The sequence below is a fragment of the Sceloporus undulatus genome, chromosome 2, assembly GCF_019175285.1.
Source record: "Sceloporus undulatus isolate JIND9_A2432 ecotype Alabama chromosome 2, SceUnd_v1.1, whole genome shotgun sequence".
Classification (NCBI taxonomy): Eukaryota; Metazoa; Chordata; class Lepidosauria; order Squamata; family Phrynosomatidae; genus Sceloporus; species Sceloporus undulatus.
Genome location: NC_056523.1, coordinates 313,468,197 through 313,493,987, shown reverse-complemented (window position 1 = coordinate 313,493,987; position 25,791 = coordinate 313,468,197). Strand labels below are relative to the sequence as shown.

General features: G+C 42.1%; 1 protein-coding gene across 4 annotated transcripts in view; it reads left to right on the top strand.

Annotated features, from left to right (window-relative positions):
• NEDD4L (NEDD4 like E3 ubiquitin protein ligase) overlaps positions 1-25,791 on the top strand; it is a 406,323-nt gene that overhangs the window by 115,085 nt on the left and 265,447 nt on the right. For all 4 annotated transcript variants that reach the window (XM_042448263.1, XM_042448262.1, XM_042448261.1 and 1 more), the window contains exon 2: positions 7,292-7,365. In XM_042448263.1, the coding sequence (XP_042304197.1) occupies positions 7,292-7,365 (74 nt within the window). The remainder of the gene's footprint in view (positions 1-7,291; positions 7,366-25,791) is intronic.

Genomic DNA, 25,791 nt, shown 5'->3' with positions numbered 1-25,791 from the left:
ACAGTGTTCAGGCCATTGTAAGAATACAGTGGTACCCCGGGATACGAAAGCACCGCCTTATGAAATTTCCGGGTTACGAAAAAAATCAATAGGAAAAAACTGTTCCGGGTTACGAAGGTTATTTCGGGTTATGAAAAATTTTTTGGTGCTTTTCGGCGCTATTTCGCACGAAATCGCGGCTTTTCCCCATTAGCGCCTATGGCTTTTTCGGCTTACGAAGGATTTCGGGTTACGAACGCGGCGGCGGAACGAATTATTTTCGTAACCCGGGGTACCACTGTACAAAGGTTGTGCTCACATGGCCAGTGGCTCTCTCTGTTACTGTCAATGGGAAGTAGATTAAGGAGTGGTCTGAGGAAGTCATGACAAAGTGATAATTAAGCATATTTATTGATTGGGGTTTGAGTCAGTTGCTGATGCTGACTGAGTGTCTGAAAGCCAGTAGTTCTCAGTCTTTGGCCCTCCTGATCAACTCCCAGAAGCTCCTGCCAGCCTGACCAATTCTTGGAGTTGAAATCCAAAATTTCTGGAAGATCAAAAGTTGAGAATTATTGGGTTAAGGGATATTGCACAGCAATTCAGTTTGTGTGTCAATGCTCTGTTCTGACCAAACAGGAAACTGCATCAATGAGTCAGTAGGATGGAGCAGGTCAGGTAGCATTCCCTGGTTCCTATAATAATGGTTGGTTGGATCAGGCATGCTTGCTACAGGTTGAGTCTTTTAAAATGCTTGGGATCAGAAATTGTTTTGGATTTCAGACTTTTTGGATTTCAGAATACCTGTATTTGCATATACATACATATACATACATACATAATGAGATATCTTAGAAATGGGACCCAAGTCTAAGCATGAAATTCATTTATGTTTCATATACATCTTTTACACATAGCCTGCAGATAATGTTATACAATATTTTAAAATAATTTTGTGCATGAAAGCAAAGGTGTCATTAATCTGAGTCACCCATGAAAAATGTTTTGGTTCTTGGCATATTTTGGATTTCAGAATTCTGGATAAGGGATACTCAACTCGTAGTCCCATAGTTAGAAGATATGCTTCTGTTAAGCTACAAGTTGCCTCATTCTCACTTTGCCTCACCTTGTCCTTTGATAGCATGGAGTGGTAGGGACAAGTTATTAATTGCTGGATTTATGCGTCCAAGGGGCAATTTCATAGATACAGAATGCAGTCATAAATGATGTCTTGGAAAGAGTAATTAAAGTAATTGTTAAAATGACTGGGCTGTTATCACCACATTATCTGACTGTTGATAATGTTTGGTTGCCTGAAGTGAAAAGTTACAAAGAACAACTAAGTTCATTTTTAATCAGTGAAGTGCTGAAAACATATTGGTGGCACAGGCTTAAAGAACAGAAGGTACGCTTACCGGCAAAGGCAATTGAAGACAAAGGTAGCTCTGGGTCTTGGGTGCCATTAAAAGAAAAGAAAGTTTCATTTACTGTTCATGCTTTTATATAGAAAGATAGAGGTTTTCTGCCTTAAAGGGCTGGCCCAAGCTCATTTTAATAACTGAAGGCATGTGACTGTTGGGAGGGATATAACCAATTAGTTTTCTTCTGGAGAGAGCACCAGACTTTTAAGAAAATGAAATACTGTTCTCTTTTAATTTTGCCTAATTTGTTGATCCATCTGCTTATATGCATATGTTTGATTGCACTGAAATGAAGTAAATGAACATATGATCCTGCCTTATAATTGAACAGACATTTATGGTTTAATAAACAAGGATGTGAATGAATAGCATGCAGCTTATATAGCATTCTTCTTCTTCTCCTTTTCCTTCTCCTTCTCCTTCGCTCTGGAATAAAAACAGGATTGCATTTTCTGATATGTGAACCCCAGATTATGGTTTGTGCCCAAGCAGGCCAGGATTCATGAACAGAACACAGATCCTAATTTGAATTTGGGTTATGACCAGAGGAAGAGACTGGCAAAACCACCTCTGAGTATTCCTTGTTGAAGAAAACCTTATGAAATAAATGATGTCAACATGAATCAATAGGAGACATGAAGGCACACATATGTGTGCACACACATACACACACACACATAATCCTGGCTTGTTTAGAGAATAAAACCACCATCACCAGTTCTGACATCACTGGAAGCTCTCCTTTTCTAGTTAATTTGCTTTCATGACAAGTGGGTCAAAACAGAGAACTGATGGAATGAATGAGCACACTGCTTATGCCCATCCTCGTTTATTAAAGTTGTTTTTGTCTTAAAGTGATTTACAAAAGCTGGAATTATCTATTTGGAATGGTTAGTGCTCTCCAGAGTTTCAGGAATAGGTTTTTCCCAGTTCCATCTCCTGGGCTTGGTTCTGTTCAACATCTGTATCAATGACTTGGATGATGGAATAGAGGGCATGCTTATCAAATTTGCAGATGACACTAAATTAGGAGGGGTTGCTAATTCACCAGAGGATGGGATCAAAATTCAAAATGACCTTAACAGATGAGAAAGCTGGGCCAAAATTAACAAAATGAATTTAAACTGGGAAAAATGCAGGATACTACACTTAGGCAGTAAAAATTAAATGCGCAGATAACCATGTCATGCTACTTGGCGATGGCAATATAACGGGTCCTCTCCTTATGCTGGGGATCTGTTTTGGAAAACCCCCCCCCATGTAAGGGAAAATCTGTGTATGTTTGCACCCCAAAGGAAATAATGGGGTGCATGCATGTGGTGGAGGTGCGGTGCGCACAAGCGCGCATGCCATTTTTTATCATTGTGTGGCTTTTGCATAAGCAGGAAGCCATGTATAGTGCGCCCACATATGGCATGGTGCACTGTACATGCAAAAGAGATCCAGGAGTCTTAGTGGACCACAGGCTGAACATGAATCATCAATGTGATACAGCAGCTAAGAAAGCCAATGTAGTTCTAGGCTGCATCAATAGGAGTATAATATATAGATCAAGGGAAGTAATAGTAGCATTCTATTCTGCTTTGGTCAGACTTCACTTGGACTATTATGTCCAGGTCTCACCACAGTTCAAGAAGGATGTTGACAAGCTGGACAAGAGGAGGACAACTAAAATGGTGTCAGAACTTCCTGACAGTAACAGCTGTTCAACAGTGGAAGGCACTGCCTCAGTGTGTGGTGGAGTCTCCTTCTTTGGAGGATTTTGAACAGAGGCTGGATGACCATTTGTTGGGGTTGCTTTGATTGTGTATTCCTCCATGTCAAGGGGATTGGACTGGATGGTCCTTGTGGTTTCTTCCAACTCTATGTGTCTATGACTCTTCTGGGTGTGAATAGGAGATAGAAAGGGGACCTTTTGTATGTATCACTGAACTTTGGACCATTCCATATAAAGTGTGTGTGTATGTATTCAAATAGGCATGTGTGGTAAAGAGAAAGATGGCTACAGGAACTATCTTATACCTTGTCACAGAGCTTGGAAACATTCTTTTTTTGGACCCTAGTAACTCTTAGAATCTAGAGAAATGTTGGCAACCATGATCCAAAACATCATTTTTTGAAGTATTCCTGTTGCCCAAAACACACAGGCCAAGTGATGCAGATTCTGGTTACATGCCCTAAATGTGGTTGTAAGCTGTGCTGAGCCTGCATCATCCGGAAAGAACTGGGCCAAGAAGTAGTGGATAGAATCCATTCCTTCGGGCAGCCTGGTTCAGGTCCATTTCAGGACTAGGTGCATGTGGGTGCGGCCTTGCTCTGGTTTGTTCAGCCCATCTATTTTCGGCCTAACTTCAGTTGTTTGATCATCAAACCAAGTATTGTTTGCTTTGATTGGTGGAGGCTAGGCATGGCATCCTTCACTCTGGTGTCCTCAAAAGGTGTTTGACTGTGATCCCCATCAGCATGACTAGTAATCAGAAGTGAAGGGGAGTTATAGTCTTAAGGGCATTAGGCCAGGGAAGACTGTGATGAACAGTCAAGGTTTTTTAAAAAGTAAGTCAGATTTTAAAAAATGTAAATTTAATTTTTAAAGCATAAATCAGATTGCATTTTTTCTTGAAATGTAATTCCCATTTTCAAGACTATATTTTGCCTATGTGCAAAGACAGAGTAATTCATTGAACAGAAAATTTAAGTTTGGGATGACGTGGACTTGAACAAGGAAGAAGATATGGATAGTAAATGAAAAATGGTCCTTTTTTAAAAAAATTAATCTGAAAACAATTCAGAAGAATTGCTTGTGTACCTCTCTTCTGATGAAGCCATCATCTCTAAATTATACTAAACCACAATGTACATCAGCTAAAAAATGATGATTAAATACAATCAACCTCACCAGTGATTTAAACAATGATTTTACATAACTGAGTCCTTCAGAGAAGTGATTTAATTTATAATTTTAATCAGTTTGATTTAGATCAGATCAACCCTCTAATTGGTTATCTGCCAACTCTGATCTTGAATGTTCCCATCTAATTTAGGTGCTACTGAGAGTGCTAAGTTTTCTTTCAAAGCAGCTGACTATTTCTGTCTGTGATTGTACAGAAGACTTTAGAGTCTTGGGAATGAGTCCTTTTGTACATGCCTGCAGTCTTCATCCTTCACAGACTGGGAGCATTGTCGGGTTTTGGTGATTAAAAAAGAAAGAGCTCTTTTCAATGATACAAATGGTGCTCTGGCAGCATTTGTGAATAGAAAGCAATAGATTACTTTGAAAGCTTCTCTCAGCTGCTTCACCTAACCACACTCTTTATGCAGCAATAAATGTCAATTCTGCCTCTTTGGTAGGCACTGCCCATGGACAGGCGATCCAATTAAGATAAGGGCTGAATATATGACAGCTTTCTTATGACAGCAGAAAACGCTGGCAGATACCCTTTCCAAAATGTGCATGGAAACGTCCACTGTTTAGAAATACACACAAATATTTTAATGTACCTTTGTGATCAGGGTTTGATTCCCATCTTGGCCATGAAACCCATTGGGGGACCCTGGACAAGTCATACACGCTCAGCCTCAAAGGAAGGCAAAGGGAAACTTCCCAGTGCTAGGGAATCCTGGGAATTGTAGTTGATTCTGGCACCAGAGCTCTCTGAAAGACAAGGCTACATATCTCACAAAACTACAATTCCCAGAATTCCCCAGCATTGAGCCAGGGCAGTTAAAGTGGTGTCAAACTGGATTATTTCTGCAGTGTGTTTTGGCACTTTGTTTTGTGAACAAAATTATTTGAAATGTTTTGTGTTGTGTTGGATGTTATACAAATGTTATGTGTTATGTTAAATGTTATGCAGATGCTTCGGCTATGTATATAAGATGTATATAAAATATAAACAAACTTCATGGTTAGGCTTGAATCCCATCTCCAAAATATCTCATAATTTATATGCAAATTTTCTAAAATCCAAAAAAGTCCAAGATCTAAAACAGTTCTGGTCCAGAACATTTTGAATAAGGGAGACTCAGCCTGTACTGCATTTTCCATTTTTTCTGAATTTTTTCCTGATAGAACCTGGGGGAGGGTTCCTGGCTTCAATGTTTCTGGGACTTTTGCATCTGTAGATTTATCATGCCGCTAATATCAGGACCACTAGTATTATGTTACATGTTGACCCACAAAATAACTGTTAACAGGTAGCCAGGTGTGAAGTGAGAAGTTGGGCAGGCCTGGATGGAGCCAACCAATTACACTTCAAGGAAGGCTAAGTTTGTCTGTAAAAAAGCAAGTTAAGACAGTCAGAGTGAAGACCACTTAAGAAGAGAAGAATTCATAAGATCTGGAGGGGTTTGAGAGTTGGGAAAAGAGTCCAGGGAGTTCAGTTTAACTTGCATGTTATATAATAAATCTTCATTGTTGTGTTCCTTCAAGTCATTTCTGATTTACAATGACCCTAAGTTGACCCTATCACAAAGTTTTCTGGGGCTGAGAGTATGTGACTCACTCAAAGTCATCCAGAAGTTTCCATGGCTGAGTGGAGGATTGAACCTTGGTCTCCAGGGTAGTAGTCTGATGCTCAAACCACTACACCATGCTGATTCTCAATCTTGACTGGTTTTACTGTATAGATTCATGTTTAAGTCTAGAAATTTAGGTAAAAAACTGATCCAAAAAAACCTGAGTCAACTTATCCATGGGTCAATGTAAGTACTGTATCTTAACTCTTATTTAAAAGAATGAACCATCAAACTCCCTCTACTGTCTCATCCATCCAGTCTTAAGAATAAGCACAAAGAGTTGTGTCTGCTGGAATTTTGTAAATTCTTTGACATTGTTTTGCTTTGCTTCATCATTTAGATAAGCGGTCCCCAAACTGTGCCCTTTAAGAGATTTTGGATATCAGCTCCCAGAAGCTTCAGCCATGTTGGTCAATAGTCTTGAGATTCTGGGAGCTGAAGTCCAAAATCTCTTAAAGAGCAAAGTTTGGGGACCACTGCTTTAGATCCTTTGCTATGTGCCCCTAAATTTTACCTTTGACTTATCCACGGGTCATAACAAAATCCATAATTTTGGCCCCAAACCCTGCCCTCGAATTATACATGAGGTCGACTTATAGTCGAGTATATATGGTACTTTCTACAACTGTGTCTGACTGTGTCCATTTAAGAATGGAAAGGGAGAACTTGTCATGCTTTATCACACTGAATCTGCTGATCAACACAGTCACTTGTCCAAAATAGCATCCACAGGTCCAGGGAAGGATATTGAGGGTAACAGGGTACCGTTAACCAAACCCAAGGGCTGCACGTGTGGGGCCAGACTGAAGAAGATGTTCCATCACATCACTAGGCTTGTAACTGGGTATTTCTGAGCACTGCTGTAAATTCGAAAAGTGTGGCTTTCCCTTTTAAACAGAGAGATGTGTGTTGAGAGGCAATGAACGTGTGCTACTTGATTTTGCATATCTTTCCTAAGGAACAGAGGACGAAATATTCCTTTGGTAACATGTTACACCTCAAGGAAGGCATTGGGTTTCCAGTAATTTCCAACCAAAGGCGAAAACTCACTGTTTGTGTCCAAAGACTTCTGTGGTTTGGGTTTATGTAACTAATCTCTCCCTTTCTTTCTCACATTGTTTGTAAAATGAAATTGATACTCTCTTCATGTATTTACTTGCTTAGAACTGAGATTTTAATGGCAGCTTTCTCCCATGTGGCATCCTCCATGTGTGGTGGACTACATCTCACGCCAGCCCCAAAACATCTGATGGACATCATGTTGGGGGAAGCTGTTACACAATTTCAGTGCAGACTGGATTTGTATTCAACAAATTAAAACTCAATTTATGACCATGTGTATTTTCTATTTTTCCCCTCCCCTCTTTGCTTTTTAACAGGAGGAGTCTCGTGTCCTTAGAGTTAAAGTTGTAGCTGGAATAGATCTGGCCAAAAAAGACATCTTTGGAGCCAGGTATGTATGCTGAAGTTTATATTGCTTATCTAGCAGACAGGAAGCACCATGTAGAAACAGCTAGTAAGTAAGAGCAGGGACAATCACTAAGGATTCTTAAATCTTCAAGGGGAGACCTTCTTTCTGTCCCACCACTGTTACAGGTACATCTGAAATGAATGTGAGAGAGGGCCTTCTTTGTGGTTGCTTCAAGGCTTTGGTACTCCCTTTCTAGAGAAAGTAGACTCAATCCTTTATTGCTATCCTCCTAGCAGCAGGCGAAGACTAATTTTGGGAGCTTTCAGAAGTGACTGTTTATGCAGAGCGGGCTTTAAATAATATGCTCTATCAATTGACTGCATTTTTCTTTGCTTTTTAGTGAATAGATGTTTAATTGGCTTTAATTGATTTTTCAAGGTACGAAGGCCTAGTACAGTGGTACCCCGGGATACGAAAGCACCGCGTTACGAAATTTCCGGGATACGAAAAAATTCTATAGGAAAAAACTGTTCCGGGTTACGTTTTTTTTTCGGCTTACGAAAAAAAAAATTGGTGCTTTTCGGCGCTTTTTCGCACCAAATCGCGGCTTCCAGCGCTAGCGCCTATGGCTTTTTCGGCTTGCGAAAGATTTCGGGTTACGAAGGGCGCCGCGGAACGGATTATTTTCGTAACCCGGGGTACCACTGTACTTGTATAATGTGTTGGACTTGTACTTCTTGTTTTTAATTTCTTTTATCTGGTCTTAATTTTATGATAATTTAATTGCTTTTTAACTTTTCTATGCTGTGAATTTTTCACTATGTTTGCTTTAACTATCGTAAGCTACCATAAGTCTCAAAGTAGGAAGAAAGATGAACGTAAGATATTAATAATGACATTATTGTTGTTGTTGCTGGTTTTAGTGATGCAAATTTTCATTTTTATCTCTTTTAATTTTTCTAAGTTGTCTTGGTCTTAGGTCAGGGAGGAAAAGGCAGGATATAAAAAAATACATAGTGAACAAAAACTATCTTTACTCCCCATAATTTCTGGTCTTTGATGCTGTATGTCTGGTTATATTTAGCTGGAATTTATATGCCATGCTATTGTATACTCTTGCGTTTTGCTTTGGCAGCTGCAGTTTCTCAGAAAATTTGAACCTAGGCAGTCTTCAAAGGCTTTTCTTCAGCTCATATTTCCTTCAGCTCATTCTTCATTGATGTTTGAGTAATGTGGAAATGTGTTTAACCGTAAATAAATGTAGGAGACTTAAGATTTTCTCTAGTGTAGCAGCTAAGCCTGTGAGCTGTGAATTAGCTCCTTTTCAACCCTCATCTTTGCGTGAATTTTCTAGGAGGACTTACACAACTCTTTTAATTCTATGTTTTGGAATAACAATATTGATCTACTTTATAGGGGCACTGATTACTAAGATTACTAAGTTAGTGTATACGAAGCATTTTGAACACACCCCATGAACCAGTGAGATGGAGTCATTGTGATCCTTGTACTACTTGTGGCCCTTGGACTAAATTCACCACCACAATTCAAAAAGGATGTTGAGAAGCTGGAGCGTGTCCAGAGGAGGGTGACCAAAATAAATAATAATAAATAAAAAATTTATTTGTATACCGCCCTTCCATCGATCAGGGCGGTGAACAACATAATAACAATACAAAAACACCATAAAAATACGCTACATTCATATTAAAAACAAAATTAAAACACCATCAGCCAATCACCCATTGTCGTCGGGGAGGGAAGACCAATTGGAACTTTATTCGGGGAATGCAGATTGAAATAAGAAGGTTTTTAGCTCCTTCTTAAACTGGGCCAGAGAGGTGGCCGAGCGGAGCTCTATGGGCAGCGTATTCCAGAGGGCCGGGGCGACGATGGAATATGACCTCCTCGTTGTGGAGGTTAGTCTGGCCCCTGGGACCCTCAGTAGTTGCTGCCCAGAAGTTCTGAGGGTGCAGGGCGGAATGTATGGAGAGAGGCGGTCCTTCAGGTATCCTGGGCCCAAGCCATATAGGGCTTTATAGGTTATCACCAACACCTTATACTGTGCCCGGAAGCGGATGGGCAGCCAATGCAGATCTTTGAGTATAGGTGTAATATGGCTGGCCCTGGAAGTACCAGTGACCAGTCTGGCTGCCGTATTCTGTACCATCTGTAGCTTCCGAGTATGATATAAGGGTTGCCCCATGTAGAGCGCATTGTAGAAATCCAATCGAGAGGTTACCAGAGTATGTACCACCGTTTCAAGGTCTCCCTGGGCCAGGTATGGGCGCAGCTGGCGAATAAGCCGAAGCTGATAACAGGTGCTCCTGACCGTCGCATTCACCTGAGCTGTAAGGTGAAGCGACGAATCAAGAAGCACCCCCAGACTACGCACGGAGTCCTTCACAGGAAGCGTGATCCCGTTCAAGACAGGTGGAACCACCGCCATTCCTGGACCAGGGGAACCTATCACAAGTACCTCCGTTTTCTCTGGATTCAGACTGAGTCGGTTTTCCCTCATCCAGCCCATTACCGACTCCAGACAGGCCACGAGAGGAGAGACGCCATCCTCAGTCACTGCATCAGTCGGAGACATAGAGAAGACTATTTGGGTGTCATCAGCGTACTGATAACCCCGCGTCCCATGTCTCCGGATGATCTCTCCCAGCGGTTTCATGTAAATGTTAAATAGCATGGGAGACAGAATGGCTCCTTGAGGGACCCCAGTTGTGAGGGCCCTCTTATCGGAGCACACGTCTCCCAGCTGCACCATCTGGAACCTCCCAGAGAGGTAGGAGCGGAACCACTGGAGCGCAGTGCCCCCGATTCCCACCTCTGCCAGGCGCTCCAGAAGGATACCATGGTCTATGGTATCGAAAGGCGCTGAGATGTCCAAGAGCATCAACAGGGACACGCTTCCCCTGTCGATGCCCAGACGGAGATCATCGACCAAGGCGACCATGGCCGTCTCAACCCCGTAGCCCGCCCGAAAGCCAGTTTGAAATGGGTCCAGATAATCCGTTTCATCCAAGATCGATCGAAGCTGGATTGCAACCGCCCTCTCGATCACCTTCCCCAAAAATGGCAGCAGCGAGACTGGCCGATAATTACTATGTACCAGGGGGTCGAGGGAGGGCTTTTTTAGCAGCGGTTTTATGGTGGCCAATTTCAAGCTGGTTGGAAATTGCCCATCCCTCAGTGATGTATTTATAATCCGGTGTAACAACAAGGTTACAGCCGGTCCCCCCTGAGCCGCTAGCCATGAGGGACAGGGATCGAGAGAGCAGGTTGTCTTCCGAACACTTCCAAGGATCTTGTCCACATCATTGGTACTCACCAACTCAAACTGATCCAGTTTAATAGAGTCCACGGAGGCTCTGGATGCCTCTACCCTAGGTTCTGCTCTAATGCCGGCGTTAAGACCTTCGCTTATCCGAGAGGTTTTATCCGCGAAGAAGTTGTTAAATTGGTCGCAGCAGGCCTTAGAAGGTTCAAGGATCTGGTTCAGGGTGGGAGGGAGCTGAGTTAGCTCCCTGACCACCCTGAACAACTCTGCTGGACGCGACTCCGCGGTGAAGGGTCTGGAAACCATGCCTTATGAGGAGAGACTTAGGGAGCTGGGTGTGTTTAGCTTGGAGAAGAGATGGTTAAATGTGATATGATAGCCCTGGTTAAATATTTGAAGGGGTGTCATATTGAGGATGGAGCAAGCTTGTTTTCTGCAGCTCCAGAGAATAGGACCCAGAGCAATTGATTCAAACTACAGGAAAGGAGGTTCCACCTCAACATTAGGAAGAACTTCCTGATGATAACAGCTGTTCGACAGTGAAACACTTCCTCGGAGAGTGGTGGAGTCTCCGTCTTTGGAAGTTTTTAAATAGAGCCTGGATGTCCATCTGTCACTTTGATTATGTATTCCTGCATGTCAGGGGGTTGGACTGGATGGCCCTTGTGGTCTCTTCCAACGCTGTGATTCTAGGACTCCCCTGGAAATTATTACTTCAAATCATTTCTCGCAAATTTCTGTTAATCAGCCCTTCACCTCACTAACTGCTAGCAGGGAGTGAAGGGGAAAAGAAAGAGGACTGGGAGGTTTTGAAACCACTGGTGTTGATATACCCCATTTATTCTCTTAAACATTAAGTATTCTCTTGAATTCAGCCATGCACATCATCTGATTTGATAGGGGTTTTAGATATATCCTCCTTTTTAACTGCATGGTGGGTTGCTCCTCCTGGTGGTGGGATATAGGTGGAACTTTTGTGGAGGCTCCGACTATAATTCATTGGAAAGAGATAGACTTTGCTTTTTTTTTTAAAGGACTTTGAGAAACTAATGGGCAAAATGTTCTTTCAAGGGCCCCTCTCATCCTGACTCTTACATTAGTACCTTTTCTTTTTTAGCTGGATTGCATGTATGGAGATATTTTTGGTTGTAATCCCACTTTGATCCATTGGGAGAACAACTTCTTCTTCTTCTTCTTCTTCTTCTTCTTCTTCTTCTTCTTCTTCTTCTTCTTCTTCTTCTTCTTCAAAAGACCCATTAGGGTCAGGACAATACTTCTTGCTCTCCACTTAACATAGGAAGGAACATCATCGTGGTCTAAATTTTGTGGTTAGCTGTAACTAGAGTAGACATATTGTATCCATTGGCTTCAGTGGTGTTGTGTCATTCAAAACAATTAACAACCAGTTTTGTCTGTGTTGACTGGAAATTTTGTATGATCAATTTTATTTTAATTATCATTGGAGAAATGTGTGCAGAAATGTAATTGTCCGCAGCAGAGGGAAGGGGAAGTATCCTGATAACCTCCCTCCCTCTCTGTCATTCTCCCTCCCTCTCTATTCTTTCCTCTTTCCTTCCTGCCTTTCCTTTCCTACTAGGGGCTGCCTACAAGGCAGGGATCAACTTCTAGTTCTCCTCTTCTTTAGCCTTCCCTGGCAGCATGCACCACTGGCAGAGCTGAGGCTGGCTGGGAAGGCTTGGACTGGCTTGCAGCTCCTTTTGTTGCTGGAGAGGGTGGATGGGGATAAATCAAAGCATGCACCAGGGGAGCAGGTGGCAGTTTGTCAAACCTGACACATTTTAACAACAAGTTTGGATGAACCAATGCAAATTGGCTGAAGGACACTACTGTTTGGCTTAACCAATGTATTGACCCACCATTTGACAGTTCATTCAGTAAGTCTACTCAAGTTAGGACTAACCAACAGGATTTTGGTCACTGTGTCAGAGAGTTAGTCTACCTAGTTCACAACTGGGCAACTTGTGATGCTCCAGATGTTGGTGAAGGGCAACTCGCATCTGGCTTTGCTGCTTGTTGCTGGTGCAACAGCAGTGTCTAGAAGGCCACATCACTGAGCTAGCCTGATATCGGCTATATAAATGCATGTCATCAATTCAATGTTCTCCAAATTGGTATCATTCAGATGTACTGATCTGCCAGTCCCCAGATAGTACAGTGGGCCTTTGATATCCACTAGGGTTTAGTTCCAGGACCCTTGTGGATAAGAAAATCTGTGCATGCTCAAGTCCCATTAAATACAATGGCATAGTAAAATGATGTTCCTTAAATAAGGCAAAATCAAGGTTTGGTTTTTGGAATATATATATATATATAAAATTTCAAGCTATGGATAGTTCAATCCATGCATAAAGAATTTGTGGACCATGCAATCTTCCATTAAATAGTGCTTCCTTAGCCTTTTTTAACTCTAGTTGTCCCACTGGCATGTCCATTATATATCAAGAATGATAACCAGTAAGTTTCTTCCCTCCCTTCTGTGGTTCCATTGTCTCAATGGGATTTACCTATATATTGACTCACTGTTCCAGAATTGATTCATTTAATGTATTCTAGCTGGGGTTAACCAATAGGGTACAGGTTTGTGCATGAGATTTTGCCATGGAAAGAGATGGTTAAGATCACAAAAAGATCTGGAAGAAGAAAGTGTGTGTGTGTGTGTGTGTGTGTGTTTCATCAAGTTTCTGACAACTTACGGTGATCCCATGAATTTCATGATGTTTTCTTAGGCTAGGAATACTCAAGAGTTGGTTTTGCCAGTTCCTTCTACTGAAGGATAGCCTACAGCGCCTGGTTTTAATTGGCAGTAGCAGAGATTGAATCAGGAAAAAGTAATAAGCATATGCACATGGTCTTGAATTTGGTAAGATGTTTGTAAGCTTGCACATAGAAAATAAATGGAAACCATAGTGTTGTTTGCAAAAGAAACCACTAATTAGATAAACCAAATGACAGTGAATACATTTTTTTTACATTGAGCACAAGCATTTATAACTCCTTCAAACAGTGTCTGAGGTGTCTGTGTGCGGAGGAAGGTTTAGAGAAAATGATCAAATATGAGCATGAATCAGATTCTCAGAATAGCTGGGTAGGGCTTTGTGAGGGTTTTTTTTTTTAATGCAGCAGTTCAGGTTGTGAAGCAGCAATTTGGTGTTCTTTGTTGGAACTTGGTTCCACAGGGATGATTGCCACTTTACATTTTGAACTTGGGGTCTGTACATCAGAATACAAAAGATTCAAACTTCTCATCAAACACCCATCAAGAGGGTACATGTGTCAAATTTAGTACATGTGCCTTTCCCAATCACAGCTTATGAATCATTTCTAAAGGAATATGTGTTACAGTTTGTATATGGCACTTTGCTTGTCAAAAGGATTGTGTCTTTCTACTTGAAGATCTCTGACTGATTAAAAAAACATTAAAAAGTTGGAATTATCTGGAATTGGCCTGCAACTTTGGAGGATTGGAGGCATACTGTTTTGGGGTTTATTAAGCTTCCTCCCATCTTCAAAATTAAGAAGAACTATGAACAGATGAATTGTGAAAGATGGAAGCCTTGCTCTGTGGAGTGAAACAAGAAAAACAGCAGTCCAGTGGCTGCCAGGTTTAATATGAATCATCAGGGGCAGATCGCTATATCCAGTTCTGTCACTGGACTTCATGTGAGATTTTGCATTCAGTTAGCATTCCCTTTTTGTTTCTGTGCATTTTTTAAAAAAATCTCCCTTTAGGTTTTCCCCTGCATGCTTGGAATGTGTGAGCTGAATTTAGTCTTCCCAGTTTACCCCTCCAGCCATCTGAAAGGTATTCACTCCAAGGTGAACAATGAAGGCTCCCACAGTGAAAGTATTATTCACATTATAATAATTAGCAGTGCATAGAAAATCACTACTCAAAATGCAGCTGTCAAAACAGAAGTGTCTTAACCTTCATCTCTCTAGAGCCCCACATTAACAAAGCCACAGCATTGTATTCTTTCACCGTATCAGTTTTCTAATTTAAACATGCACACACACACACACACCAAATTCTGACTCATTAAATTTACCTCATAGCTGGTTTGAAGAATATTGAGGCCAGGAGCAACCTGTCACCTCTTTTTGTGAAACCTTGTAGTCTGCTTCTGTAGGTCACATCCTTCCTGTGGACAGTCTGTGGTTCATGGGGTGGTGGAGAGATGTCTATGACAAGTCCACATCAGACTTATGGGCTGCTTCATTGCTGTTGAGGAAAAAATGTATCCAGTTTCCATTCATGCCCATGGTAACAGAACCACATGCTAGCCCAGAAATGAGAAGTGACACGATATCCATATTTAAATACCTAAATGGATGTCATGTAGAAGATGGAGCCAGTTTTGTCTTTGCTAAACTAAAACGTGAACAAGTGGGTTCAAATTACAAGAAAAGATAGTCCATCTAAATATTAGAAATACAGTGTGCCCTTGTCTTATGTGGGGGATCCGTTCCAGGCCCCTCCCTGTGTAAGACAAATTCTGCATATGCTTGAGCCCCATTGAAACTAATGGGGCTCAGGTGCAGCGGTGCGTGTGCACCATTTCCTCCTTGTCGCACGGCTTTCAGCATAAGATGAAAGCCACTTAGAGGGCACCTGCATATGATGCGTGTGCACTGTACCTTTTTTATTAGAAGTTATGCTTTGGCAGTGGGATGGACTGCCTCAGAGAGTGGTGGGCTCTTCAGTTATGTATTCCTACATAGTAGGGAGTTGGACTATATGGTCCTTGCAATCCCTTCCAAGTCTATGGCTCTCTAATTCTGTGAATCATTGTTCAAGACATGATCCTGAACAAGCATGCTGACCTGGCTTGTATTATGGAGGCCTGGCAGACTGAAGCAGGGTGGGTAGTCTCTCCCAGCTTTGTCCACCTGGATTTTCCATGGAGCAGCAGCAAGACCTGGCGGGGCAGGAAGGCGGCATTGCAGTGGTCTATTGGAATTCCATCTCCCTCACTAGGTGCCCTGTTCCACAGTCTGCTGGATATGAGTGTGCCTGTTTAAAGATGGGTCCCTGGGACAGAATAGGGATTCTGTGGGTGTACCACCCACCTTCTGCTCAACAGTCTCCCTTTCTGAGCTGGCTGAGTTAGTCTTGCTAGTGGTATTGGAGCCCCCTTGGCTAGTTGTGCAGGGGTACTTCAACATCCCTGCAGAGACTACTCTGTCTGGAGCAGCTGAGGACTTCATGCCCTCCATGACCATGGATCTGTCCCAAGTAGTATCTGATGCCATCCAGGTTGCAGGACACACTGTGGTCCTTGTTGACTGTGCAGGGTGGAATGGTGGTGATCTGAGTGTGGAGGAACTTTCAGTAGTTCTGTTGTCATGCACAGATCACTACCTGGTAGGTTTTAGACTCAGTGAAACTCAGAGCCTCTGCAGAGGTGGGGGGCCTGTTAAGATGGTCAGCCCCAGGAGGCTTATGGATCTAGATGGCTTACTTGGGTGCCCTTGCCATCGTTTTGTCATAATGTAAAACTACGGTTGTAATGTTCAGTCATTTTTAGCTGGTTATGTCTTGTAATTCAAAAAGCTTTGGATCAATTTTAAGAAGATGCCTCCAATTTTTAGATCATCAGGTTAAAAAAAATAGAAGTTTCTGTAAAGCTACAGATGAAGAGCACCATTGTCAACAAGCACTCTCTTTTTTTACTAGTCAGTGGAATAACTTGCTGAAGAGGATTCCTGTTATGACACACATGTGTATCATCCAAACACAAAAGAGGATGCTTCTTGCTTCCAAGAGATTGTTTGTACTCGTGCATGCATCAGTCATAACTTTCTTCAAATATCTGAAAGGCTGTCACACAGAAAATGGAGCAGACCGGTTACCTGCTGCTTCAGAAAGTAGAATTAGAACTAGTGGGTGGAATTTGTCAGGATTCTGGAGCAGGTATGAACTAAACACTCAGAGAAATTTCGTGACAGCATGAGATGATGGTAAGTGGAATTGACAGTCTCTAAGGCAGGCTCCATTTTGTTGGATAGCCGTCCAACAAAATGGAGCCAGAGACACTGTACAGTTGACTCTCTATATCTATGGATTCTGTTATCCACAGATTCTGCATCCACAGATTAAACCATCTATGGCTTGGAAACCTTTACACAAAACCATTCCAGAAAACAAACCTTGGTTTTGCCCTTTTATATTAAAAAGATAAAGGTTTCTCCTTTGACAGGTTTATCTAGTTATGTCCAAATTTAAAGGGAGGTGCTCATCTTCGTTACTAAGCCAAGGGGGCCAACATTGTCTGAACATGACTCCAGTGATCATGTGGCCAGCATGACTGCACAGAACAGTTACCTTCCCACCGAAGTGGTAGCTGTTTATCTACTTGCATTTGCATGCTTTTGAACTGCTAGGTTGGCAGAAGCTGAGACTAGTGATGGGAGCTCACTCCGTCATGCGACGCTTGGGCCTTGAACTGCCAACCTTCTGACCTTCCAATCATCAGAATGGGTGTCATAACAGCTAAGCTACTGTGTCCCTCTTATAATGGGACTTGTGTATCCACGGATTTTGGTATCCATGGTGGATCCTGGAACCCAATCTCAGTGGATACCAAGGGCCCACTGTAATTGCATCCTGCACTGATCAAAGGGTTGGTCTAGTTCAGGGATATGCTAGGTCTTAATTGTCCCAATCCCCACCAATGTTGGATCCATGCACATCTAATTTCTCCTGATAAACCAGAAGGTCACTTCCAATTTTAGAAAAAGTGCCTAGGGATAGCGGAAGCTGCTGCTTTCCATGTCACTGGGGTAAACTTACTCCAGGGTTTAGTGTTCATGTTAAAGGAGTTATCCAAGGTGCTGAGCTGTTTGGAGAACAGGCTCAGCACTTTAGATAGCTTCCTTACAGTGAGAACTGTAAACCGAAAGCTCAGTCACATTCACCACTCCACCACCCTAGTTCATGTTGAAGCCACTTGGCTCCAGTAGCTTAGAGACTAAAACATGAAGGTGGGTAGGATTTTATTTTAGCTGAGAATCACCCCATTGTGGCTTCTGGATGTGCAGTTCCCCATATTTATTGTGTTATTTTTTAAATCAGTGTATGTGAGGGATGGGAGGAGGGGCTCTGTGTGATTCCAGAGAAACAAAAGAAGACATTTGGTGTGATGCATCTCTCTCATAGGTTGCCCAGCCGTTCCTCCTAGTGTAGATGATTGGCACAATTATATGGGCTAAACTAGTACTAATACTGAGTTATTTGTTGTGTGCCTTCAAGTTGTTTCTGATTTATGGCAAACCTAAGGTGAACCTATGATGGGGTTTTCTTGGCAAGATTTGTTCATCGGAGATTTGCTATTGCCTTCCCCTGAGGCTGAGAGCATGTGACCTGCCCAAGGTCATCCAGTGGGTTTCCATGGCCGAGCAGAGATTCAGCCCTGGTCTCCAGTGGCATAGTCCAACACTCAAACCATAATTATGTGGGCTAAATCTAATATTAGGATACTGAATACTAGGTTGGTACACAGTATTCACCATGTCTATGCATGGTTGTGAAAGCTGGACAGTGAAAAAAGCTGAAAGAAAGAAAATCAACTCATTTGAGATGTGAGAGTTCTTTGGATACCATGAAATGCTAAAAAGACAGATAAATACATCCTAGAGCAATGGGTCCTGAACTCTCCCTAGAAGGCAAGATGGCTCACTAGAAAAGACAATAGGAAAACAGAAGGCTGTGTTACAGCTGGATGGACTCAACCAAGGAAGCCAGTGCCCTGAGATTGCAACATCTGAGCAGTGTATGAACAGATAGGTGACTTGGAGGTCTGTCGTTCATGGGATCGCCATGGGTTGAGGTTGACTTGAGGGCAGTTAATAACAAAAGCTTAGGCCTGTTGAGCACAGCCAATGTGTAAGTCTCATTGATTAGCTTACTTAAGTACCATTGATTTCAGAGGCTCCTGTTGTTGGTTTTAGCCAACTGTTTTGAAGATATTTTAAAACTTCAGTCATAGCACTTTTTAAATAGACTCAGTCATATGAGGGTCTATGGTATTTTGTGGTGGATATGTTTTTGTGGCTTTTAAGCATATGCTTGTAATATGTTAATTTCTAACACTTTGGTCCCGTTCTAGAGGGGACATTGTAAATGCACTTTAATATGAATCAGTATTAATGCAGGCATACCTCAGTTAACAAAGAAGATATATTCTTGGATATTCTATTTGTTACATGTTCTATTTCTTTAATAGAATATCTGGTACCAGAGACAGAAATAACATGGAAAGAATAGCAATAGATTCCTGCACTACACAAAAAAAGAATAGTTTAATATGTTTCCGCAAACTTTCAGTCAAAACAAACAGTATCCACATGTGTAATAAAACAAGGTCAGGTAAGCCTTGCATAAGTAAAGAAAAGCATTGTGAATCCGCTAGAGACCACTTGAAAACTTCTTCCACAATACATCCAGGGATTATTTTTTCCCCTTTGCCATGATTTCCATTTGACTAGACTTACAAATCTGTGGTCTTTTTAATATGTTGGGAGTAAGTGGTGAGACAGGATTATCTTCTTTCTCTCCTTCTTTCTGTTTTTCTATTCATGCATGTTCTCTGAGGGATTCTGGAGGCATCCGTTGTTTACCTTGACTATTATAGGCATACAGAACTACACAGGCAGGCATACAGAACTACAATAAGGGTCAGCTAGACTTTCCAAGCTTGAGCTTTATAGTATTTTTTACCGCAGATATTCTTCTGCAACCCAATACTGAAAGTCTGTTTCTCCAGCCCTCCTTCATCATTTTACAGTATTGATGCTGTAAAAACATTTCTGCTAGACAGAGAATGCAGAGGGAAGGGGTTGGAAAGACTTTGTATACCAGAGCTTTTTTAAATCAGAAACTTTGTTAACTGAGGTATGCCTATTGCTGCTGCTGTTGTGAACCTTCAAGTCATTTCTGACTTATGGCAACCCTAAGGCAAACATATTACGTGGTTTTCTGGGTCAGGGAGTGTGTCATTTGCCCAATCTCACCCAGTGGGTTTCCATATTGGAGAGGGAAATTTAACCCTGATCTCCAGAGTCATGATCCCTATGTTCAAACCACTACACCACTCTACCTGTCATAGCATTGTTCTAATTGACCTTGAGGTAACTTGAGTTGTGTCAACCTTGCTTTAAAGTTCACCACCTGCTCATTAAAGAATCATTTAGGTTTTAAACTGAAACAAGGTTCATTAATAAAACAGGAAACATGCTGCACAGCCTACTGGATTGCTGCAGGGCATGTGGAATTCCACTAAGTTTGCCAGGAGCATCCAAACTGCTGTGCCTCTTTAAATCTCAGTCCCTTGATCTTCTGCAACTGGACTAAAAACAGAAGACAATAAACAAGTACTGTAAGTCTAGAGTGTGAAATTGTGGAGATGCCTTATCAGGGAAAACCCAAGCTAACATATATAAACTGCTCAACAAACAGAATAGTGAATAATGTGATCAGGAAGCAGAGCTTGCCTCTGGTCCTCTCCAGAATCCTGAAATGACTCGATGGTTATATTCAGATATCAATTTATCCACTTAAGGGATGGAGTGGCTTGGGAAGTTTAGAGGCGTTAGTTCATCAGAATGAGCTTCAGCCAATTGATTCAGAAAGGATCAAGAAGGTTGCTGTCAATAGCAAGAATGCAAATTCTTTGAAGAAAAATGTTTCATGGAAGAGCTGCAGTCTGGAGCATCAGTGGAATAATACAATTTTAGCAGAGCATGGAAAATTGTATGTATCGTCAGAATTCAGAACGTGCAGTACACACTAGGATGGAATGGGTATTCAACAATTTCTCAAATGTGGCCAAAATTTGTTGTTCTTGACCACTCATGAAAATACTGATGGGAACAAAAACAGCACTTGGAAAATTGTGGGAACTTTTCTTTCTGGTTGTTGTTCTCAGCACAGAAAAATTGCACAACTTTCTCAACTCTGCACAGCCTTAAAAGCTCCCAGGCAAAGTTGCACACCTATGCTAACTAAAACTGCACAGTTTTTATAAGTGTCTGCATGGGTCAGCACTGACAAGGGGAGAAGAGAGTTCAACCTTCTTTCAATGCTGAGCCCTAAACTTGAGCACTTTAACTGTGGAAACGATGGCTAGTTTCTTTTCTAATTCACCTCTACCCCACGAAAGCTGCTCTTCTCCTCCTGTTCCCTTCTCTGCCATTCTTCTCACCTAATTTTTTTGCTCAGCCTGTTCTCTGACCTCTTGAGGCTCTGCATTCCCCTTCTTTCTTGACCTGCCTGCTTACTCCAATTCCCAGATTCCTTCTCATCCCTCCTAATCTGCTTAATCCCTGCCAAGACTGCTCCTCTTCTGCCACTTACGTTTCCATCACAACTTGATCCCTGAACACTGGCCTCTTGAGCCTGCACTTCCCTTGTTCTTGACCTGCCTGCCTACTCCAGTTCTGAATAGACAGCTGAGAAAGGGCAGTGGAAATCAATAACAATGCCCATTCCTCGACATTAGGAAGTGGGAAAATTGAGAATTTCCACCCCTAGTACACACTAGGTCCTACAGTGTACAGTAACACATTGTTTAAGTTCAGAACAATACATGTAAGAGTAGTTCACTAGTTGAACTCCATCTGCCAGCACCTGGTATTCATTGACGGTTTACCATCTAAAAAGTAACTAAGTAGAATCCTGTTTAGGTTCCAAACAGTTCAGACAAGAAGTGTTGTCTTTAGGGTATTTAAGCCTTTTGGAGTTTACCTACCAGCATATCTTACCAGTATGGCTATCTTGCTGACATCTGGAGCCCCAACCTGTTTTTGAGAAATGGACCCTTTTGCTCTGAATGTGGTGGTTCCTTAGAGAAGCCATAGTTAAGCCCACTGTTGGATTTATTCTCCATGGCTAATAATCACGGGTGAGCCACTTTCCTGTGATCTTCTCTTAAAAACATCTAAAATTTCACTCATTGCCAGAACTTGTGGCAGTGGATTCAATAGACCCTGGGAAGAGGTGCTTCCTTCTGCCTGTCCTGAGTTGCTTGCTAATCAAATTTTTTAAATTGTTCTGCATTCTAGCCATTTAGGTATCCTTTTCTCTCAATCCACTTTCTCCATATCATGTATAATGTTATGAATCAGTTATATAACTATTTCATAGGGTTTAAAAAAAAAAGAGTTAAGCACTGCCACCAGAAATGGGGACAAGAATTGGGGTGAGGTAGAGAGGGAGAACCTTGAAAACTTCTGATTTTATACCTGATAATATCTACCCATTTTCAACATGAAGATCTAGGACAAACTGGGTTTAATGCTAGCAGAATTATAGTATGTTGTCTGTGGCCCCTTACAGACTGCCAAAATAAAGCTGCTTCGGATCACTTTGGAGGTATGCTGTTTAAATGATGCATGTGTCCTAAGAGTCTGGAAGCTGCGCCAAAGCTGCGCTCCATCCAGTCCTTAAGACTAGATTGTGGCTTCAGTGCAGCTTCCAGACTCTTAGGACGCATGCAACATTTAAACAGCATACCTCCAAAGTGACCCGAAGCAACTTTATTTTAGCAGTCTGTATGGGGCCTGTGTATCCTCATGTCACAGTAAGCCAGAGTTTGGAAGCAGTTGGTTAGAAATAACCAGACCTTAGAAAACATATTCAGTGGTCTCTGTGCTAGCCATACAGCAAAATACAACAGATCCCGAAATCCACAAAACAGTGATACCTTTATTGGAGCAGCTAAAAAGTACAAAATACATCATGCAAGCTTTTGGAGCAGTGGTTAAATGCCTGTACTGCAGCCACTCACTCACAGACCACAATGTTTTGAGTTCAGTACCAGCCAAGGGCTCAGGGTTGACTCAGCCTTGCATCCTTCGGGAGGTCATTAAAATGAGTACCCAGCTTGTTGGGGGTAATTAGCTTTAACATTGTAAATTAGGGAGTGTTTTAGTGCACTGATAAGCGGTACAGAAATGTACTTGCTATTGCTATTGCTATTGCTATTTTGAAGCTCCATTTGCTTCTTCATCAGGCAAAGGTGTTAAAAATCATACAGGAAAAGAAGAAGAAATGACAATGTGAGAGTCACAGTGTTACATGTCTGAAGAGGTTGCTTTTATTGTCATTTGAGATGGTCTGGAGGGATGCCAGTGCAGACAGAGGTCAGTGCAATGCAGACGTCACTTTAATTGTTGCTAATGGAGTTGAAATTTTATTGCCTGATTCCCAGTTCCCACATGGCCCAAGAAGAGAGTGGCCTCTGCCTACATAGATATTCCTCCAGAGAGCCAATGTGGTGTAGTGATTTAAATGATGGACAAGGACTTCAGGAGATGAGGGTTCAAATTGCCACTTGGCCATGGAAATTCACGGGGTGACTTTGAGCAAGTCATATTCTCTCAGTCTCAGAGGAAGGCCATGGAAGAAACCTTCTGAATAAACCTTGCCAGTAAACCACATGATAGGTTCACCTTAGAGCCTCCCTTCAAGGCACACAGTGACAATTAAAACTGTCTGCTTTAGTTACTTTTAGAAAAATGGGGATGCAAGTTCTTACTTTTGAAAATTGAAACTATTATAGCAAGTAATTACATTTTGGGGCCTTACGGCTATAAATGTAACTAAATTACTTACATAAATGAATGGTCCAAACCACTCTGCAATAAACCATATGTTCTGCTTTCTCACTTTCACTCAGTGTTTGGGTGCTGCGAGGCATTGTGAAGCTGGCTAGTGAACCTGATCTTGCCAGATCTTTTAGAAATTTTGTGTGCCCTTTTGCTGTCTGTGGAAGAACAGGTTCTCTCTGTCTTGTTCCACCAATGTTGTCCCTGGTGCCCTTTTCATTTTATAAACATTGTAGTCCCTTCTGAACGGTTAAGTTATGAGTACATTTTAGTTGACACATACGCTGCTTCTGTGGAGAAACAGAACAGACTGACTGTTTACTGTGCTTTATGGAGCTTATTAAAACAGCCCCACTCAGCAGGCGTTGTTTTGCCTTTCTGACATACCTGTTGGCTTTCTCCTTTCTCTCCTATCCCTTTGCTCTTAATGCTAATTTATTTGTGAACTGAAGGTACTGACAGCCTGACCTGTTCTGGAGTTTTATTTTGTACTGTTTTGTGGCCCGGTCTGAGTTCTTGGTGTGAATGGCAGCTTGACCGACCTGAAGTCAAACTGCATGTTCCACTTAGAGTGTAACTTGCAAGCTCTACCTCTCTTGAATTTTTACTTAATTCCAGTGCCGTGGTAGGAGGTGGTTTGTTTTGAGCTAAACTGGATGATATTCTAGGACTCGCCAAGACTTTGATACTAAAAAATGGACACACATCACTGCTGTAAGATAAACAAACCCTCCAAAATCTTATAGATGAGAGCCAGGACACATATGACCAAGCAACATCAAAGTGTGGTCAAGTTGGCAAAAGTTATCAATATGGAAAAATACACCAGCTAGGAGAAGGTGCAGCGGTTTACTTTGGTCTGAAACTGCTAGGAAGGGAAAGTTTCTACCTATCCCCCCCCCCCCAAAGTTAATAGCATGCAAAGTATTTTACTTTGAACTTTATTTTTAACTCAGTTTGTAGCATTGGAGTAAACTGGGGATGTAGGGGGGGAAAGTGGGAGGAAGACAGAGGAACTGAACTGAAAAACTGAAAAAGTGGGCCCGGAGAGGATCTGGGACTGTCCCTGCCAGATCAGGACAGTTGGAAGGTATAGTTAGGCTTTGTTGGTTGTAAATTGATACAGTAGCTGGTCTATTGCAGAGGAAGCAAATGCTTACAGAAAGAATTATAGTTGGATTCCTAAACAAAATAATTGTACCCAGATATCCATGGGCAATGATCCAGATCTTTGCAGCTGGATAATGGCTCCCCTGAGCTGGATTCCATGCCCTCCCCAGGGCTAGACCACTAGACTATGAATCCCTCGTTTTATGTAAGGCAGAAATAAACAAAGGAGATTGAACTTTACAAGTGTGATCCCATCCCTCATCCTGATAGCTATAAGAACAGAATACAAGCAAGTTCTGAACAAGAAAATTTATTCTGGCAAACTGTTCCCAGGTACTTTTGAGCTCCTAAACTAGAACTTCCAGGCTAGTGAGGCCTACTGAATATAAAATAGTCCCTTCAGTGCCACTTGCCATTTTTATTGCTTGGCCATGACACAGACAAGGATGCCAACCCTATGTACCTGTTGGAAGGGGACCATTCCCACTATAGGGCTTTTGCTGTGAATGCTTTTGGTGGGATGTGAAGCTTTCCTACAGCAGTACTTAGGGAAAATAGGCCAAGCTTTTGAGAGGTAACTAGGCTAAGGATGTTAATGGAGGCTAATAAGACAACCATTGCAGCAGTGAGATGAAAAGGCTTTAGGTGTGGCTGCAGTAAAGAAAGGAGGGGAAAGTCACCATCAGCTAGGAGAGCAAGAGAAGGTTGCCAACATGAAGCGACCTGTTTCTCCAAAGCATGGCTTCCAGGAGCGTGTGTGTTCTTGGGCTTAAGGTGCTTCAGAGAGGGTGTCCAAGTAGTTGCTGCCCCATGATCCAGGCATCATCTCTACTCCATCCAGCCGAAACACAGTCCCTTTGAAGACCTCCTTGCTGTGGGAAGCCATGCTTTCAGACAAAAGGATGATTAGAGATAGCTGTCTTTTCCTCCTGCCTCAGCTGCTCCTGGCACCAATTCTCCAGGTACAGTCAGCCCTCCATATCCATGGATTTTGCATCCATAGACTCCGCCATCCATGGCTTGAACATATTTTTAAAAAATCTAAAAAGCAAACCTTGATTTTACCATTTTATACCAAGGGACACCATTTTACTACAGCATTGTATATAATGAGCCTTGGGCATTCTTCCAAGAGAGAAGAGGGAGAGATGTTTGTTGGAAGCCCTTTTGACTGGGTGAGTTTTTCTCCCAAAGCTTGTGTGTGTGTGTTTGCCTGAGGGGGTGGAGCTTCTGTGAGTCACTGGGAGGGGCTAGCAGCCTAGCCTTTATAACTCCAGCCAGAGGCTTACAGGCTTAGTCCTTGCAAGACTGAGGAGGGAGAGATGTTTCTTGGAAGCCCTTTTGACTGGGTGAGTTTTTCTCCCAAAGCTTGTGTGTGTGTAATTGCCTGAGGGGGTGGAGCTTCTGTGAGTCACTGGGAGGGGCTAGCAGCCTAGCCTTTATAACTC